Source organism: Pterocles gutturalis, unplaced genomic scaffold (genome assembly GCF_000699245.1).
Source record: "Pterocles gutturalis isolate BGI_N339 unplaced genomic scaffold, ASM69924v1 scaffold23839, whole genome shotgun sequence".
Taxonomy (NCBI): domain Eukaryota; kingdom Metazoa; phylum Chordata; class Aves; order Pterocliformes; family Pteroclidae; genus Pterocles; species Pterocles gutturalis.
The window spans coordinates 2,715-17,660 of record NW_010133851.1 but is presented as its reverse complement, the minus strand read 5'-3'; the positions used below and the strand labels follow the sequence as shown (position 1 = coordinate 17,660).

The following is a 14,946-nucleotide window of genomic DNA, read 5'->3' as shown; positions in this document are numbered from 1 at the left end:
GGCTCCCCGGCCGCCCCTGAGCCTCGGGTAGGGACGTGTAGGTGTGTGGCTCCATACACGCGTTCCTGGAGGTCTTTTACCATCTCTTCTTTCATTCCGTTTGTTCTCTATAAGAAATTTCTGGGCTGCTGGAGGCTTATTTCTCTTAATGATGGCTTTTCTTGGGGGACTAGTCTGTTGTGTCTCATGTGTGTATTTATTTTTACTTATAGAGCTTAAGCCTACAAGTGTAGGAGATGGTGAGCCTGCTGCTCCAAGGACTCTCTACCCTGTATAGAAATAAATGTGGGGCAAAAAAAAAGAAGATGTAAGAAACCCTTGTCTGCCTGAAAGGCTGACTGCTTCTTCCAGTTGTAGCAGTAGATCTAATAAAATATATTATCTCCTTCTCCAAACTTTATAATGCCAAAAAAAGTGCAGCTGTCTGCAGATCAGTGTATATCAATCTTGAACTGCCTGCAGAAGGAGCCTGATGTAAACTATGACATCATGTGATAAGCGGCTATCTTCCTGAATTGCTTATGAGGTCATAAATGGAATATGAGTGAGTGAATTAATGCATGGCTTATGTAACCCTCAGTAAACTTGCACGTACTGTACTGTTTCTATTTTAAGAACTCTATTAGCCTAAACTGGATAGTATTACAAGCATAATTCTGCAGAAAATTGGACTGCATATGTCCTGGATCAGCACCCTGAAGTGTTGCATCCTGACTGTAACTTTAAACTGAAAGCTGTTCAAGCAGAAAATCTGTTTTTATTCATACTGCACCAAGTACACAAATATTTTTAGCATCCTGTCAGTTCACTAAAGACTTTTCCTTCTTCTGTGAGAGTAGGTAGTGGATCTGTGAAAAAGATGTAGTACTACCTTTTTTGGATTGCAGCCTCTGCTTTGGAGTACTTACAGTTTGAATGAAAGGAAGTACACATAATGTTTGTATGTCTGCTTAGTGTTGTATGGTCTGGATTGCAACTTTTCCATTGCATTTTATAAATGGTAGCACCTGTGGGAGCTATCGCTAGTCAATAAAAGGTGGTGTTGGGTTTTTTTCCTTTCTGTAGGGCTAAGTTAATGTTTGTAAGCAATGCTTTGTCAGCAGTGAAGTTCAGAATAGGAAAGATGGTGGTGTAAGGACCACAGCTGTTTACCTCTCTGTGCTACTTAAGAAGTAAAATGTAAGACTTTTATGCTCTCTTATGTAGCACCTGCAAGTTCATTTTTTCCAGAAGACAACTGCCCCTTTCACAAGTTTCATAAATATGCAAAACCAGACCAGATAAATATCAACTTTGACACATACATGGAAAAATACTTGGTCTCTTTCTCTATTTTTAACTTTTGAGTCAGTGACAGCCAAGAAACTTAATATCCATCAAATTCCTTATTGTTCCCTTAAACACATCAGAAGGCATTATGAGCATTCTTCAGAGAAGAAAGTACATCTGTCTTTGTTAACCAGCACTAATGTAAAGAATAAAAGCCGTTTTTGGTTTAACCGAGTCAAAAGTGTAGCTCATAACCATGTAAGCTTGATCATCTAGGTCTTTTGGATGGCCTTTCGGAGCTAAAGATGTTCTTTTGGCAATTCACTGAAGGCTGTAAACAAAGAGGAAGAGACTGGATGTTTTACATAACTCCAGACGCTGCTGATGGAGAATTTAAGTAGCCTAAAAATAACAATGCCGAGGCATAAATTCATAATGAAATTTCATCACTTTCAGATTTTGAAAGGCTACAGGTAGCCTTGGGAAACACGTGTATGTGCCTGCTCTAAGATCTGTCTTGCACAAACAGGAAATTTTTCTTGTCTGTGAGGACTGACTTGAGCTGCTTATCAAAGATGAATGGCTGTATCTTATAATGAGCAGTATTCTGCTAAAGCTACATTGCAGGACCACATTAATTGAATTACAATGGATTAAGTTGCTTAGGTCTCATGCATATTAAAAATATGCCCAAAAGCAGCCTCATTAACCCCTTAGGATGTGGCATTCCATGGGATAAAGCATCTTGAGGAAGGTAGGAAGATATGACCCAGGACATCAGTCAACCTAAACAAAGTTTGATCATTCATGTGTAGACACAAAATGTGGATTCCCTAAACTGATCACTTTGCATTTTCTGGATCCCGGTGTTGAAGGAATGAAGGAAGTGGATATCCTAATATCTTTCCTTTTCTGGATCACCTTAGGTCACTGATGCAAAATGAAAAAAAAAAAAATCTTTTGAGTTGAACTGGTGTTGGAGCTAGAGTGTGTACAGGATGACAGATTAAGGAGATGGCTGTGTGGGAGGACATAGAACATCAGCAAGTTTTCAGATTAAAATAGAGATAGGAACCTGTATTGTTTGTGTAGAGCATAATGAGGAGCATAATCTAAGGCTTAAGATCCATAAGTCTTTTTCTGTCACCGAAGGACGAGCTAAAGAATGCTTCCTGCCTATGATGACTGCCATCAGGCAAGGCAGGACCATGGGCCCCTCGTTGTGCAAAGAAGCACTTTATATCCTGAGCGTAATGCTTTCTGCTGTTCCTAGTGTTACTGCATTTAACAGCATAAATGAAGCACCTACTGGTTAAGCAGTGAAGTAGATCTAAAGTAACGGAGACTAAACAATGGGTATTCAGAATGCCATTTTGTCTGAAATCATGCCTCAGTGCAAATCTTGAGTTCTCAAACTTTTGTTCAGATAAAGTGAATGAGGGGAATAGCAGCAGCATTTTGCTTTCAGTCCTTTTGAGTGTTTACTTCCTCTACTTCCTCTGGTATGTCATCATAAGAGAAACACAGAAAACCCAGAAGATCCTTATGTCTGCAGCTGTAATGTTCTGGACAAGCTGCAGCCTAGTATACATGCTGATGTGGAAGGTAGCCATCTTCCAGCTTTTGAGGGCTTCTTTTACTGTTCTTTTTTTTTTTTAATTACAGAAGCTCTGGAATTTATACCTGAGTGGGATAATAATGAAATTCATATATTCCAGTTTCTTTTGACTCACATGGCTGAGCTTGGAAATGCACTTCCATTCAGGCTATTAGTACAGCAATACAGTGATTAAAAACAAACAGTCCACAACCTCCTTCCATGAATGCTCTGAGGAGAAGGTTATCTTGGATTCTGACACACATCAAACACATGCAGCAAACTTGTGCTTATTTTCTGCACAGCGTCAATAAGGACAGCATTAAAGCATGGCTTTAATCTTCCCACAGTTTCAGTAAGTCTGTATTTACAGGTATTTCTATTTTAAAGCTTCTTGCTGAAGTGACCAGCGTTTTGTCACCTACTTATACTTTACCCTAGAAAGGCATTATGAAACATGTTGTATCTGTAGCCTCTAAGAAAAAGAACATATACTAATATATTCTAAATAGGATATTTTTTATATTGGTTATCTGTTAGTGAAGCTTGGAAGAAATAAGACATGCTTGAGGAAAGGGAAAAGCTGGTAGTAGTCTTCTAGTAATTCTGTCAGTTTAGTTTGTTTACAAATGAAGGGGAAAATCAGTTCTTTCATAGAAGCTGTTATCACATATAAGTCAGCATGCTAAGAAGCAACCATCTTATCGTTCTGCTTTTCATGTGGACTTGGAATAACTTTCTAACACTGAAATTTGAACCCAGTGCCTGGTTGTACCTGACATTTGAGGAAACTTGGGCTCTTTCAGCTTTTTTGCCAGAATAAGAAAATAGTCACAAATATTTGCAAATACAAATATGAGCAAATTTAACCTTTCACTTTCTTATGGTCCACTGAATAGTTAGTATCAAACTGTCTTGGACTCAAATGAACACTTAAAATTGTCATAATGCTACTTTGCATATGATTGCTGACTGCAGTCTAAAAGAGGTACATTATTCCTATAAATACAGGTGCTAGCTATATGGTTTAAATGGTGACATCAGGAACCAGCTGAGAATTAAGAGGTGATTGGTAAAATAAGTTGTAGGCAAAGGCTTTTGGTTTCTGGTGGTACTTGTTACCTGTTCAGTGTTTGGGTTCTAGACTCATTGTTGGCGCAAATATGGGTAATGTCCAGAAATTGGAGCAAATTATTCTTCGTCTTTTGTAGTGTAAGCAAATGAGTACAATTTTAAAAATCAGTGTTTAAGAAATCTAGTGTTATCCATTGCAATCTTGCTCTTGGACATGGGAGGGCTTCAGCACATGGAAAGGTCCTTGCTGCCACCAGGTGTCAGTACATGCGTGGTTAAAACCACTCTTTCTGTGTTTCTTCTGAATTTGTTCCTAATCATGTATCTAGGATTGCTTTTCTCTTGTGTTGAATAATCGCATAGCTGACAAAGCCCTTGTGCAGGTACGCGTTTCTAGCTCAGGGGTTTGGCAGCATTAGAAACTACAAGTAAGCTGTTAAGTCTTGTACTCAAAAAGGGTATCAGACCTAGGCATCACTAATGCAGCTGATATTGTAGAAGAAACATGACAATTTCCTCCTCCCTGTATTTGAAGGGCCAGCATTATTTTTTAATACACTGGAAATAATTTAGGTGATTCAGTGAGTGTAGGAGAGAATGTTCCTCTGTAGTTAACCTGTCTGATCGTTCTCCTTTGGCTGTTAACAAGGAAGACCTAATACAAAGGAGCACAGACAGTTTGACAGCAATTTCTTAATGGTCCGTTAATACAGATCTGTTTGGAAATGGTCAGGTCTTACAGAACTTGAACTAGCTATGACTCACAGAAATTAGAACCTCTTTAAGTAGTGCCTTCCATATAAACAGAAAATAATTGCAGGCTTTTCTAGGAGAAGTGAGAATCTTCTTCCTCAAGGTATGAACTATGTAGACTTCAAAGTTATGAAATGAATAGTCTATGGAGGGGAAGGAGTGTTTATTAAAAAAAAGCAAAGCTAATCCATTGGAAAGTGGGGTCACAGTGGGAGTTGTGTACTTTTGTACAAAAAAAACCAAAACCCAAAACAAAACCACAAAACCATTGCAAAGGATAGTGGACAGTTGGTTCGCTAAGTGCTTGCATCTTCAGAACTGAATTGCATTTGCTTTAAACTTTTGTATGACTTGGCTTTGTCTTGTAACTGGTTACTTCATAAAGGTTTAAATTTAGCAGTTTATTATATCTCTGCAGCTATTAATGTCCTTTCTCCCTAAATCTGTGGAAAAAAAAATGAGGCTATTGGTATCCAATTTAGCAAATAAAGGAATCTGCTAAACAGAGAAGAAAAAAAATTTTTATACTAAAAGGAGTCTTGCTTCATGTGCCCTGTATTGCATGAGATTTCATGTTTTTAAAGGTTTCTTTTTTGAGACTACAAAATATTAAATTGATCTACCAGAATCACCCTGGAGGCCAAGTTAAAAGCCAGGCTTTTGCAACTTCCATTAAAATCAAAGGAAATTGCATCTGCTTATATATGGGTGGCATTCAGCCTACTGTCTCTTGTTAGGCAATATCAGCAGATTAACTTTTGGACTGTGTGGAACATAGCTACCCTGCTCCCACTTGGAGTATCATGATCTTTGTTAGAGGTGGTGGTGCCTTAAGCTCAGCTGCAGTTTCTGCTTCTTCAAATGGAGCAAAAACTGTGAAGATAATCTTTTACTACCCAGCAAGTATGGATAAGATAATAGTAAAAGCGACTTGCGGCCTTAATTGAACCTTAAGTTCTTATTTTTGCTTGAATACAGGTTTGTAAGCGAATGGACTTGGTTTGCCAGCGAATGTTGAATCAGGGATTTCTGAAAGTGGAAAGATACCACAACTTGTGTCAAAAGCAAGTTAAAGCTCAGCTTCCAAGGTATGTACCAGTTAAAACTGTAGTTAAACTTAAATGTGCTAGATTCTTTCAAGCAGAATATTGAAAAGGAAGTTCTTGCTAGCTAACTCAATTTACAGATCTTGAAAATTTGGATCACATTTGTTTTAATTTCATTTTTTTTCCAAAAGCACCTTGAACCTAAGATCTAATTACAAAATAATGGTGTGGATGAATGTAAGTTGTCATATACTAGGAACTAGAATATATGGAAATTGTCTCTGGTATTTTAAACAGAGAAAAGAAGAGTGGGTCCTGTATTAATCAACTCTTCTGGCAAAGCAAGCAAGGACTTCTAGGAATGAATAAATGCCATTCCTTTTCAAGACCGACTGCCTTCACTGATGATTTATCTACGAGACTGCTTAAAAAAAAACGACAAGGTTTTCCAGTGCTGCTGCTGTGTCCTATCAGATTTCGCAGTCAGAGTGAAGAAACTAAAGGCTACTTACTGTAGAGATCCTTTGTCAAAAGAGCTTATATCTCAACCTAAACTTTGTAGCAAGCACTAATATTTTGTTTGTCAATTGCATTGAAGTACTAACTGTAGGAATATGGGGGCATACAAATATTCACACTGCCTACTGCTAGTTAGTACTGAAAGCTTGTTTTTAAGTAGTCCTAAATTACATGCAGAGTTTATGGATCATATATGATGTAGTAATTATTTAGAGAACAAATTCTGTCTAAGAAAATGTAGTATACTATTACTAGCTGGTTTTCCATCTGTATCGGTATTTTTCCACAAAGACAGAACTAATGGTAGTGGTTACATTTTAAAACCTCAGAGGGTTCTAAGGGAGGAATTAAGATGAGTGATTGTTGCAGTTTCATTTTGTTGACTCATTGTTAAATCAGTGTCACTTAATGGTCTGTCTTCTAGACGGGAGTCAGAAAGAAGAAACCATTCATTAGCTCGTCATGCAGACATCCTTGCTGCAGTAGAAACGAGACTTTCTCTGTTAAATATGACTTTCATGAAGTATGTGGATTCCAATCTCTGTTGCTTCATACCTGGAAAGGTAAAATGTAGACTATATTATGTGAATGTATATCTGTGTTTATAAAATATTATTGTGTAACTTAACCTAGGAGAGCTGGGACAAATCTATATAATTTGTACATATATACACACTGAAATTGTGTTTCAGATACTTGCAAACAAACACACAAGCCAATACTCTGTTGTAACAGGCAGTCTGGAATGGATGAACCAGACTATATAGAAACATTAATTATTTTAAACATGATTCCCATTTTCCCTTAGATTCTCTCTTAATTCTGACATTTGACTTGTGGCATACACATCCTATGCAACCTTTTACAAGAAACACATGATATGTGGGGTTTAATTCTCAATTTTAATTGTATAAAACAGCTGGAGGTCAGGTCATCAGAAGATGTAGTAATTTAGACTACATGTAACACTAAGCACTCAGTCAATCAGGAAGATTTTGGGCACCTTTCTTAAGGGTTTGAGTACTTCAGATTAGTTGAATTAAGGTATTTAGTATGTGGAAACACTGTCCAGTATTACAGTGGATGGGGTATTTTTGTACAGTAGGTGGAATTAGTTTTAAATGTAGATAAAGCATGTTAAATATTAATACTGCTGAACAACCCTGGTGTTACAGAATACTACCCCAACAAAAAATAGAAATTGTGCAAGCGAGCTGCACATCAGAGATACCACTGTTTTATAAGCTGTGAAAATGGAAGTGCACAAAGGAATTGACAAAATCATGATCTGAGGAAGACTGGTACAGCTCAGGGTTGAAACAAGATCTGTGAATATTAGCCTTGTGCTCTATTTATTGATCTTTCCATGTTAGGTTTGTATATGTTGGTATTAATTTTTCATGGGCAGAAAATGGAATTGCACTGGGATGAATGAAAAAGTCAGCTGTTGGATTCAGGTGAAGCATGGTAGGCATTTTTACATTCAGTACAGTAGGATAGGCTGTCGGCATTAAATGTATTTTTATTTGGAAGAGGTAAGTTCATTTCTGTACACTCTTGTTGACTAAAGTAAAATAAACTTAAGTCCTTGATACTCATGTAGTAAATGGAATAAATACTTAAAATAAGCATTGCCTTATTTTTTATACTCGGTATAAACCTAGGGTGTGCAGGAGTTGGGCAAGTGAGCTCGCCACCCATTTTCCTTGTGGGCACTGAGTCATAAGGACCTTGTTTGTATTTTGATATAACAGCTAATAAGTTTTTTTCAAATTATTTACTTAGTGTATGAGCTTGGTAGTGCCTCTGCTCTCTCAGCACAGTTACCGACTCACCAGATAATCCTGTTTTGGTTAAGCAGATTCAAGGCTTAGTGTTCACATACAGTCTTTAGTTTTGCCTCCACCTGCACTGCTCCCCTCAGGAAATTTCATATGCATGAAGCTGCCACAGAATTGTCAGGAAGTGAAATTTTGTTACAATATGTGAAACCTGATTTGAGGCTCAGCATACTGTGTGAGGGTTCCTGGTGATAGCAGGGCGCTGTTGCAAGATTTTGTATCGAGGATGGCAGGAGAATGCTTTGAGGATGTTGTTGCTAACAGGATATAATGTGGGTAAAATTAGAAAAGTTTTTTGTAAGCTTCTTGCATATGAGACACTTTAGTCTTGTCTAGCTTTTGCAATTTTTTAGCTAAGCTTCCTTTATTAAAACACACGATGCAACTGTGTTACATATGATTCTAAGTCCTTAAAATCTGTGTGCTTCAGGAGACTCTTCAGCCATTCTTAATCCTGTGCAAAATACCTGTGTCAGTAGTTTTGGTAATAAGAGACCAGCACTCCTGTATTGACCTGCCTGAGGCTATAATTCGTAGATTGGCAAGACACGTTTCATCCGTCTCTGTCTCTCCTAACCCAAAGGCTTGTTTGTCAAACCTGTTAAGAAGGTGCTTAAGTTGTGCTTCAGTAGTGGATTGATGTTTTAGAAATTAATGCATTTTGGAATTAATCTGAATTTGCAGTATTTTGTGTGTATGCAAGTGGACTCAAGTGTATATTTACAGCTCTTCAGACAGACATAACAATAATTCTTGCTGTTCCATTTATGTGTTTTGTATGCCTTGTACCTGGCTGGGGGAGTGACTACTCTGCAGTGTGGCTTAAGAGTATCTTGCTTCAGGTTCTCCAAAAAGAAATTATGCTCTGCTGAGTATAGATTTTATAACTTATAAGTCAAGTTGGGATGTAGTAAAACAAATTTCACACAATGAGCATTATTTAATGAGTTTGGATAGATCAAGGGAATAGCTTCTCTGATATATCGCAAACGACACTTCATTGCAAAAAGCTGATCTAGAACTAAAGTACACAGTGGTATGCAAGCATGACGTAGTAAAAGCCCCTGAATATGCCAGAACTTATAGAATGATCTGAAATAATCTTGCCTTTATCAGAAAATCCTAATTGTTCTTAAATGTTTTAGGTAATAGATGAAATTTATCGTGTGCTAAGGTATGTAAACTCTACAAGAGCTCCTCAGAGAGCTCATGAAGTTCTTCAAGAACTAAGGGATATTTCCTCCATGGCTATGGAATATTTTGATGAGAAGATTGTTCCAATACTGAAAAGAAAGATGCCTGGGTCAGATGTATCGGGACGTCTGATAGGAACTGCCCCAGGTATTAATTCCAACATATAGTTAAGTTTTATTTAGTTTTTCTGTAACAATTCACAGCACCGTGTCTCTTTAAAGCAAGCTCCCTTCCTTAAATGCCAGCTTTATTACATTAATATTGATGATACTTGTTTCTTAAGAATGCTAACTGAAATTTATTTGCTTTGAAATTTAAGGAGCCTTTGTACTACCAAAAGAACAGTCACTTGAATGTATGTTAGAATTGTGCATAATGTGTATTCATTAAACAAACGCTTTTGTGCCACCAACGAATGAGACTTTATTATTGCACTTGGTTGAAATTTGGCACATGGGATGACAACTTGATGGGATTTATTTTTAGGACCATCAGCAAATGAATTAGCCTAAGCTGTTGTAGTGCATAGAGAGCTACAACATACTTGCATGTGTTTTTTTTACTTTCCTGGGGCAATAATGTATACACTAACAAGCAAAATACTTAGAGGTAATAGTGAAAAGGCAATTAAAATAACAGTCTATAAATAAACAATTAAAGTGATCCTTAGTATACTCTGTTAGACTTTCCAGAACTTCTGTGAACCAAAGTCTAAGGTAGTTCCCTCATATAACAGCCAGAAGAAAGAAGGTCAGTAGAACTGCAGTGTTTTCCCTGTGCTGAACATCTTCACACTTCTTAAGAACTGTGAAATTAACTGTCTGAAAGGATAACTTAATAAAAATTAAAATTAAAAAATTACATCTTAAGCAAAAATGATAGGCCTAACTGTAGCTGCTTGTTGTTTCTGGTATGTCCTGTCCATCCTTTTAGCTGTGTGTACACCACCTCATAATTAAATCCTGTTAATTATACCTCAGTTCCACTGAGCCTCTCAGTTGAGGAAGTATTGGCCAAAACCATAGTTGATGTCAAGGCCAAGGCATTATGTGGCGTAAAAATGCCTATCTTGTGTTGAGGAAGGAGCATAACCTATCTAATGGCAACCCGTTAGTGTCACATAACTGTAGCTATGCTGGCATCTTAAAGGAAGAAAACAAAAAAAAAAGGAGGAAGATGATGATTCTTCTAGGCTGTTCCAGTCTATTCTGTCTTTGTACCACTTAAAAGTTGCATCTGACTTGCACAGCATTGCTAGAACAGTAAAATGATAGAAAGAAGTGAAAGATATCTCTTATGTCATAAAAAGTGAAAGATATCCCTTATGACAGAGAAAGTGAAAGAAATTAAACAGTAGCTGTTAGTCCTCTTGATTTGCAGGAAGTTTATTAAAATTAACATTCCCAAGCTCAAATTCCAGTATGGTTTTAGTACTTAGAGTGATTCTAAAGAATCATGGAAAATAAATTCCTTTCTTGTAAAATGTAAGTTAAACTGAAATATCTTGTTAAGCCCCAAACCACAAAATTTTAGAACTTTAGCTGTCTACAGCTAAGACAGCAGAATTGTACTGCTCTATTGAAATAAATGTATTTAATATAACTATTCTGTAATAAGTAATTTATAGACATGTGAGTTTTTGACTTCTAGATGACAACATCTCCATATAATTTTTGATAGAGTGAAGAGGGGGGCTTATATACAGAAAATGAATTATGAGCTGTTTTCCAGACCACGGAAAATCTAAGTGTTTTAAATTAAACTAGTTGTGGTCTGAAATACCATATGCTCATTAGACACTTAAATGACTGTAAATCTGTTTACATGTTCACACAACTTGCAACTAGTATTCAGAGTCATGTTTAGGGAGTAGAGTTAAGCAAAATATGAAAACTGGGATACAATTTCTACCTCTGCATTAAAGTTGTAGAGGATTAATCAGAGTTTTATTTGAAGTTCCAGGGCCTTCTGCAGCACTGACAACAATGCAGCTGTTCTCCAAGCAGAACCCTTCGAGACAGGAAGTCACCAAACTCCAGCAGCAAGTGAAAGCGAATGGCACAGGCTTGACAGCGCTAAAGCGGGAAATCTCAGAGCTTCGCATCAAAGTGCAAGAGCAACAGAAACAACTCCAAGATCAAGATCAGAAACTGCTAGAGCAAACCCAAATCATAGGTGAACAGAATGCCCGATTGGCTGAGCTTGAACGCAAGCTGCGAGAGGTAATGGAGAGCACAGTAGGAAATTCTTCAGGTTCTGGCTCAAATGAACAATCTCCTAGAAAACGGAGGAAGGTGGTTGAATCCACAGACTGTCCTAGGAAATCTAAACGCCTTCGAAACAGAAAATAACTTGGGAGTAAATGACACCTTCAGGAGGATACACTGCTCTAGTAGCCCAAGCACAGCTGCTTGTTTGGATACTGTGACTAGCTTCATGGTGTCAGTTAGGCTGCTGGCTCCTCAAAACACCACTTAGACTTGAACAGTAATCTCCTTTCATTGAGACTTTTCCCCTGCTTTCTGTATGCGTGGGCCTAATGCACAGAATCTTTAAGATTTGCAATAGATACATACTAACCAGACCTGCTCTGTTATGTTTTGAAGGGTTACTCTTTTTTCTGTGCGAATGTGTTTAAAGTAAACTTATTTGTGTTTATGCATATGTTCACATAAAATCTTAAATAAATGCAGTCTTAACTGACTAAAAAGTTAAGCGTAAAAACAGATGTCCTGTTCACTTGAAGGAAAGATCCACTTTTAGAATCTTGTTTTAGAGAACTTGACCTTTTTTGTTACAAGTGACCTTGTCTGGAATGTCCAAAAAGTAGTTAATACTTTTTGGGGATCTCTGTAATGAGTAAAACTGACTTCTTAAGCTACAGTATTGGCTATATATTTTTATAAACTTACAAGGAAGGGCCTTCTATCCAGTCTTCACATGCACACACCCTGGTTCTAGGTCTTGGGAGCCATATTTACATTTGCATGGATAGATGCATGTACAGCTTAGCCTGCTAAAAGCACTTGCTGAAATTGTTTTTAACTCTGGGAAAGAGTACAGAGACCTATAAAGCAATTTCTTTGTTCCTCAGCCATAACTTAGCATCTGCTTTCAGCACAACTGCTTTCTTACAATGAGGTGGTCTTATGAACCTAGTTGCAGGAGAGTGTGATTCCAGGCTATCTGCCACTTTTTCACTGCCTGTAAATTGCAGGTATTGTTAGCCAAAGCTGGAGAATTGAGAAGCTGCCTATGCATCGCTTGATTCATAGGCCAATATCTAATAAGTATCAGACAAATTGTCCCTAAATTAACCGAGCTCAGGGGGACATAATTTGAACTGCTGTATTATGGAGAAACTTAAACTATTTTGTGTGTATGTGTTGGGGGTGGGGTGGGACGGAAATTTCTCTGTAACACTGATGACAATATTCTAAGCTTTCCTTATCCTAAAAGGTTAATCACTTCAGACAAAGCTTTAATTTCTTTTGCACTTCTGTTTTGAGCTTGTAACTGGAAAAGCATGTCTTGCACTGTTCAGTCTCTCTGGTCACTTTAACAACCTCAGAGTTGTGTACAGTGATTTCCCCCCCCACCCCTCCATCTGTATATTTTTGGAACCTTATACAAATACCATTGTCCTTGTTTTTGTTTTAATGTACTAAACTATGTAGCTTTATCATTTGACTTATGTTTTCTTTTTTTAATCAGCTGCCAGTTTGGGTGTAGGTGGTACTGAACTTGGTATGGCACTGAAAATGCAAATACTGCATTTGTAGCTGTTCAAAATCTTGATATGATTACCACTGGTAAAGTGCAAGTTTCTCTTACATTTTTTTATGGCTGTCAGCATAGCATAGTAGTTGTATTTAAATCACCAAACAAATCAGAGATTCTCTGGTCACATGCTATATAATTGTGGGAAAAAATACATTTTTCCTGAAACTTCAGCTACAGTTTTTGCTTCTGAAACATATTAGCTCATATCAGAAGTAATATTGCAAATGCCTAATTTTTGGCAGACACTTAATTTTCAAATAAACTTGTTGAGTAGTTTGAGTCTTTTAAAAAAAGGCATGTTTCTTAAGAAAAGCATCAAGGAAAGGATAAATGATTATCTGGGGGAAAGGTTAAACTGTTAAAAAGAGCATTTGCTATTACTGGTCTTCCATGGCTCAGAAGTTTTTTACTGTCAAAGATCTCTTTTAAGATAGATATCTGCTGTTCAGTTTAAAAATACTAGCATATACTTTATCTTTTAAAAAATAATGTTGAATCAAAGGGTCAGCATGATAGCTATAATTACTGTATATCATTTGATACGAATTCATGTGATGGTCTAATTACCAGATATTTGTGGTTAAATACTTATAAACAAGTATAAACCTGTGAATTGCATTTACTGAAAAGGTTTATTCATACCTCTCTTAATGTCTTCCTCTTTAGTTTCTTTATTCATTTCTAGAAGATGCAAACAATTTCCCCTCCCTTCACAATATACAAATAGTTTCAGGTTATTCAAGAGTACCATTATTTATGTGTTGGTGAATCTTTAGCTATGCGTAAACTGAGCTGGAAAGAACAACAACAGCCTATTGTTACACCAAACATTCTCTGTGAATGGTGCCAACTTGTAACCTTCAACTCAAGGAAGTATCACATGCTGCAAGTTTGCAGGTGCATCCTGATCCTCTGGCCACTGTTGAGTATATTAAAATTGACCAAGGCCCGCCAAACTTAAGGGGCAGAGGGGACAGTTAAAAGCCAGCTCTGAGAAATGCCAGGACAATGGTACACCACTGTTTTGTTGGGGGGAGGGAGACATCAGGTTGCAATACATACCAATGGTGGAGGTAGAACATAGACAACAGAATTAAATAATAGTTTAGAGAAAATATCTGAAACATTAACTTCTGACACCATATTGTGTCTTATTAAATAAAAAATGATGCATTTTTCAATATATGAGCAAGCTGATAAATAGCCTGAAGTAAAACTAAATCACTTTTCACTATAAATTTCTATGCAAGTTTACATGAGTTAGTGTATCACCCTCAAAGTACAGTGTTAGTAGCAATCAGTGATTGTATAATCTGTTCAAGGGGGAACCTCAAACTAATGCAACTAAGATGTATACAAAGTTACATGAAAAATCCTTTTATTTGCAGCCAACTATCGGATTGCAGTGTTAAGCTGTAGCGCTTGTAGCAAGGGCTGGAACTGAACAGCTCAGGGTTGAAAGAGAAAGTGATAGTACCTGTCTTTTATAGTTAGTGTATTGGGGTTGTGGGGTAAGGTTCTGGTAGCAGGGGTGCTACAGGGGTGACTTCCGTGAGAAGCTGCCAGAAGCTTCCCCCATGCCCGACAGAGCCAGTGCCAGCCAGCTCTAAGGGGGGCCTGCTGCTGGCCAAGGCTGTGGTAGCACCTCTGGGATAACATATTTAAGACAGGGAAAAAACTGCTGGGGAAACAGCAGCAGAGAGAGGAGTGAGAATACGTGAGAGAAACAACTTGCAGACACCAAGGTCAGTGCAGAAAGGGCAGGAGGTGGTCCAGGAGCTGGAGCAGAGATTCCCCTGCAGCCCATGGTGGGGGAGCAGGCCCCTGGCAGGCCCCGTGGAGAGAGGACCCCGGCTGGAGCAGGTTTGCT

General features: G+C 37.7%; 1 protein-coding gene across 1 annotated transcript; it reads left to right on the top strand.

The window, feature by feature from the left end:
- Nucleotides 1–5,671: 5,671 nt before the first annotated feature.
- FBXO28 (F-box protein 28) lies at nucleotides 5,672–11,868 on the top strand (the record flags this gene model as incomplete). The annotated part of the gene is made up of 4 exons (XM_010081399.1): nucleotides 5,672–5,781; nucleotides 6,683–6,821; nucleotides 9,245–9,440; nucleotides 11,250–11,868. Coding segments are annotated over 4 exons (840 nt in total), but the record flags the coding sequence as incomplete, so codon positions are not given.
- Nucleotides 11,869–14,946: the final 3,078 nt, after the last annotated feature.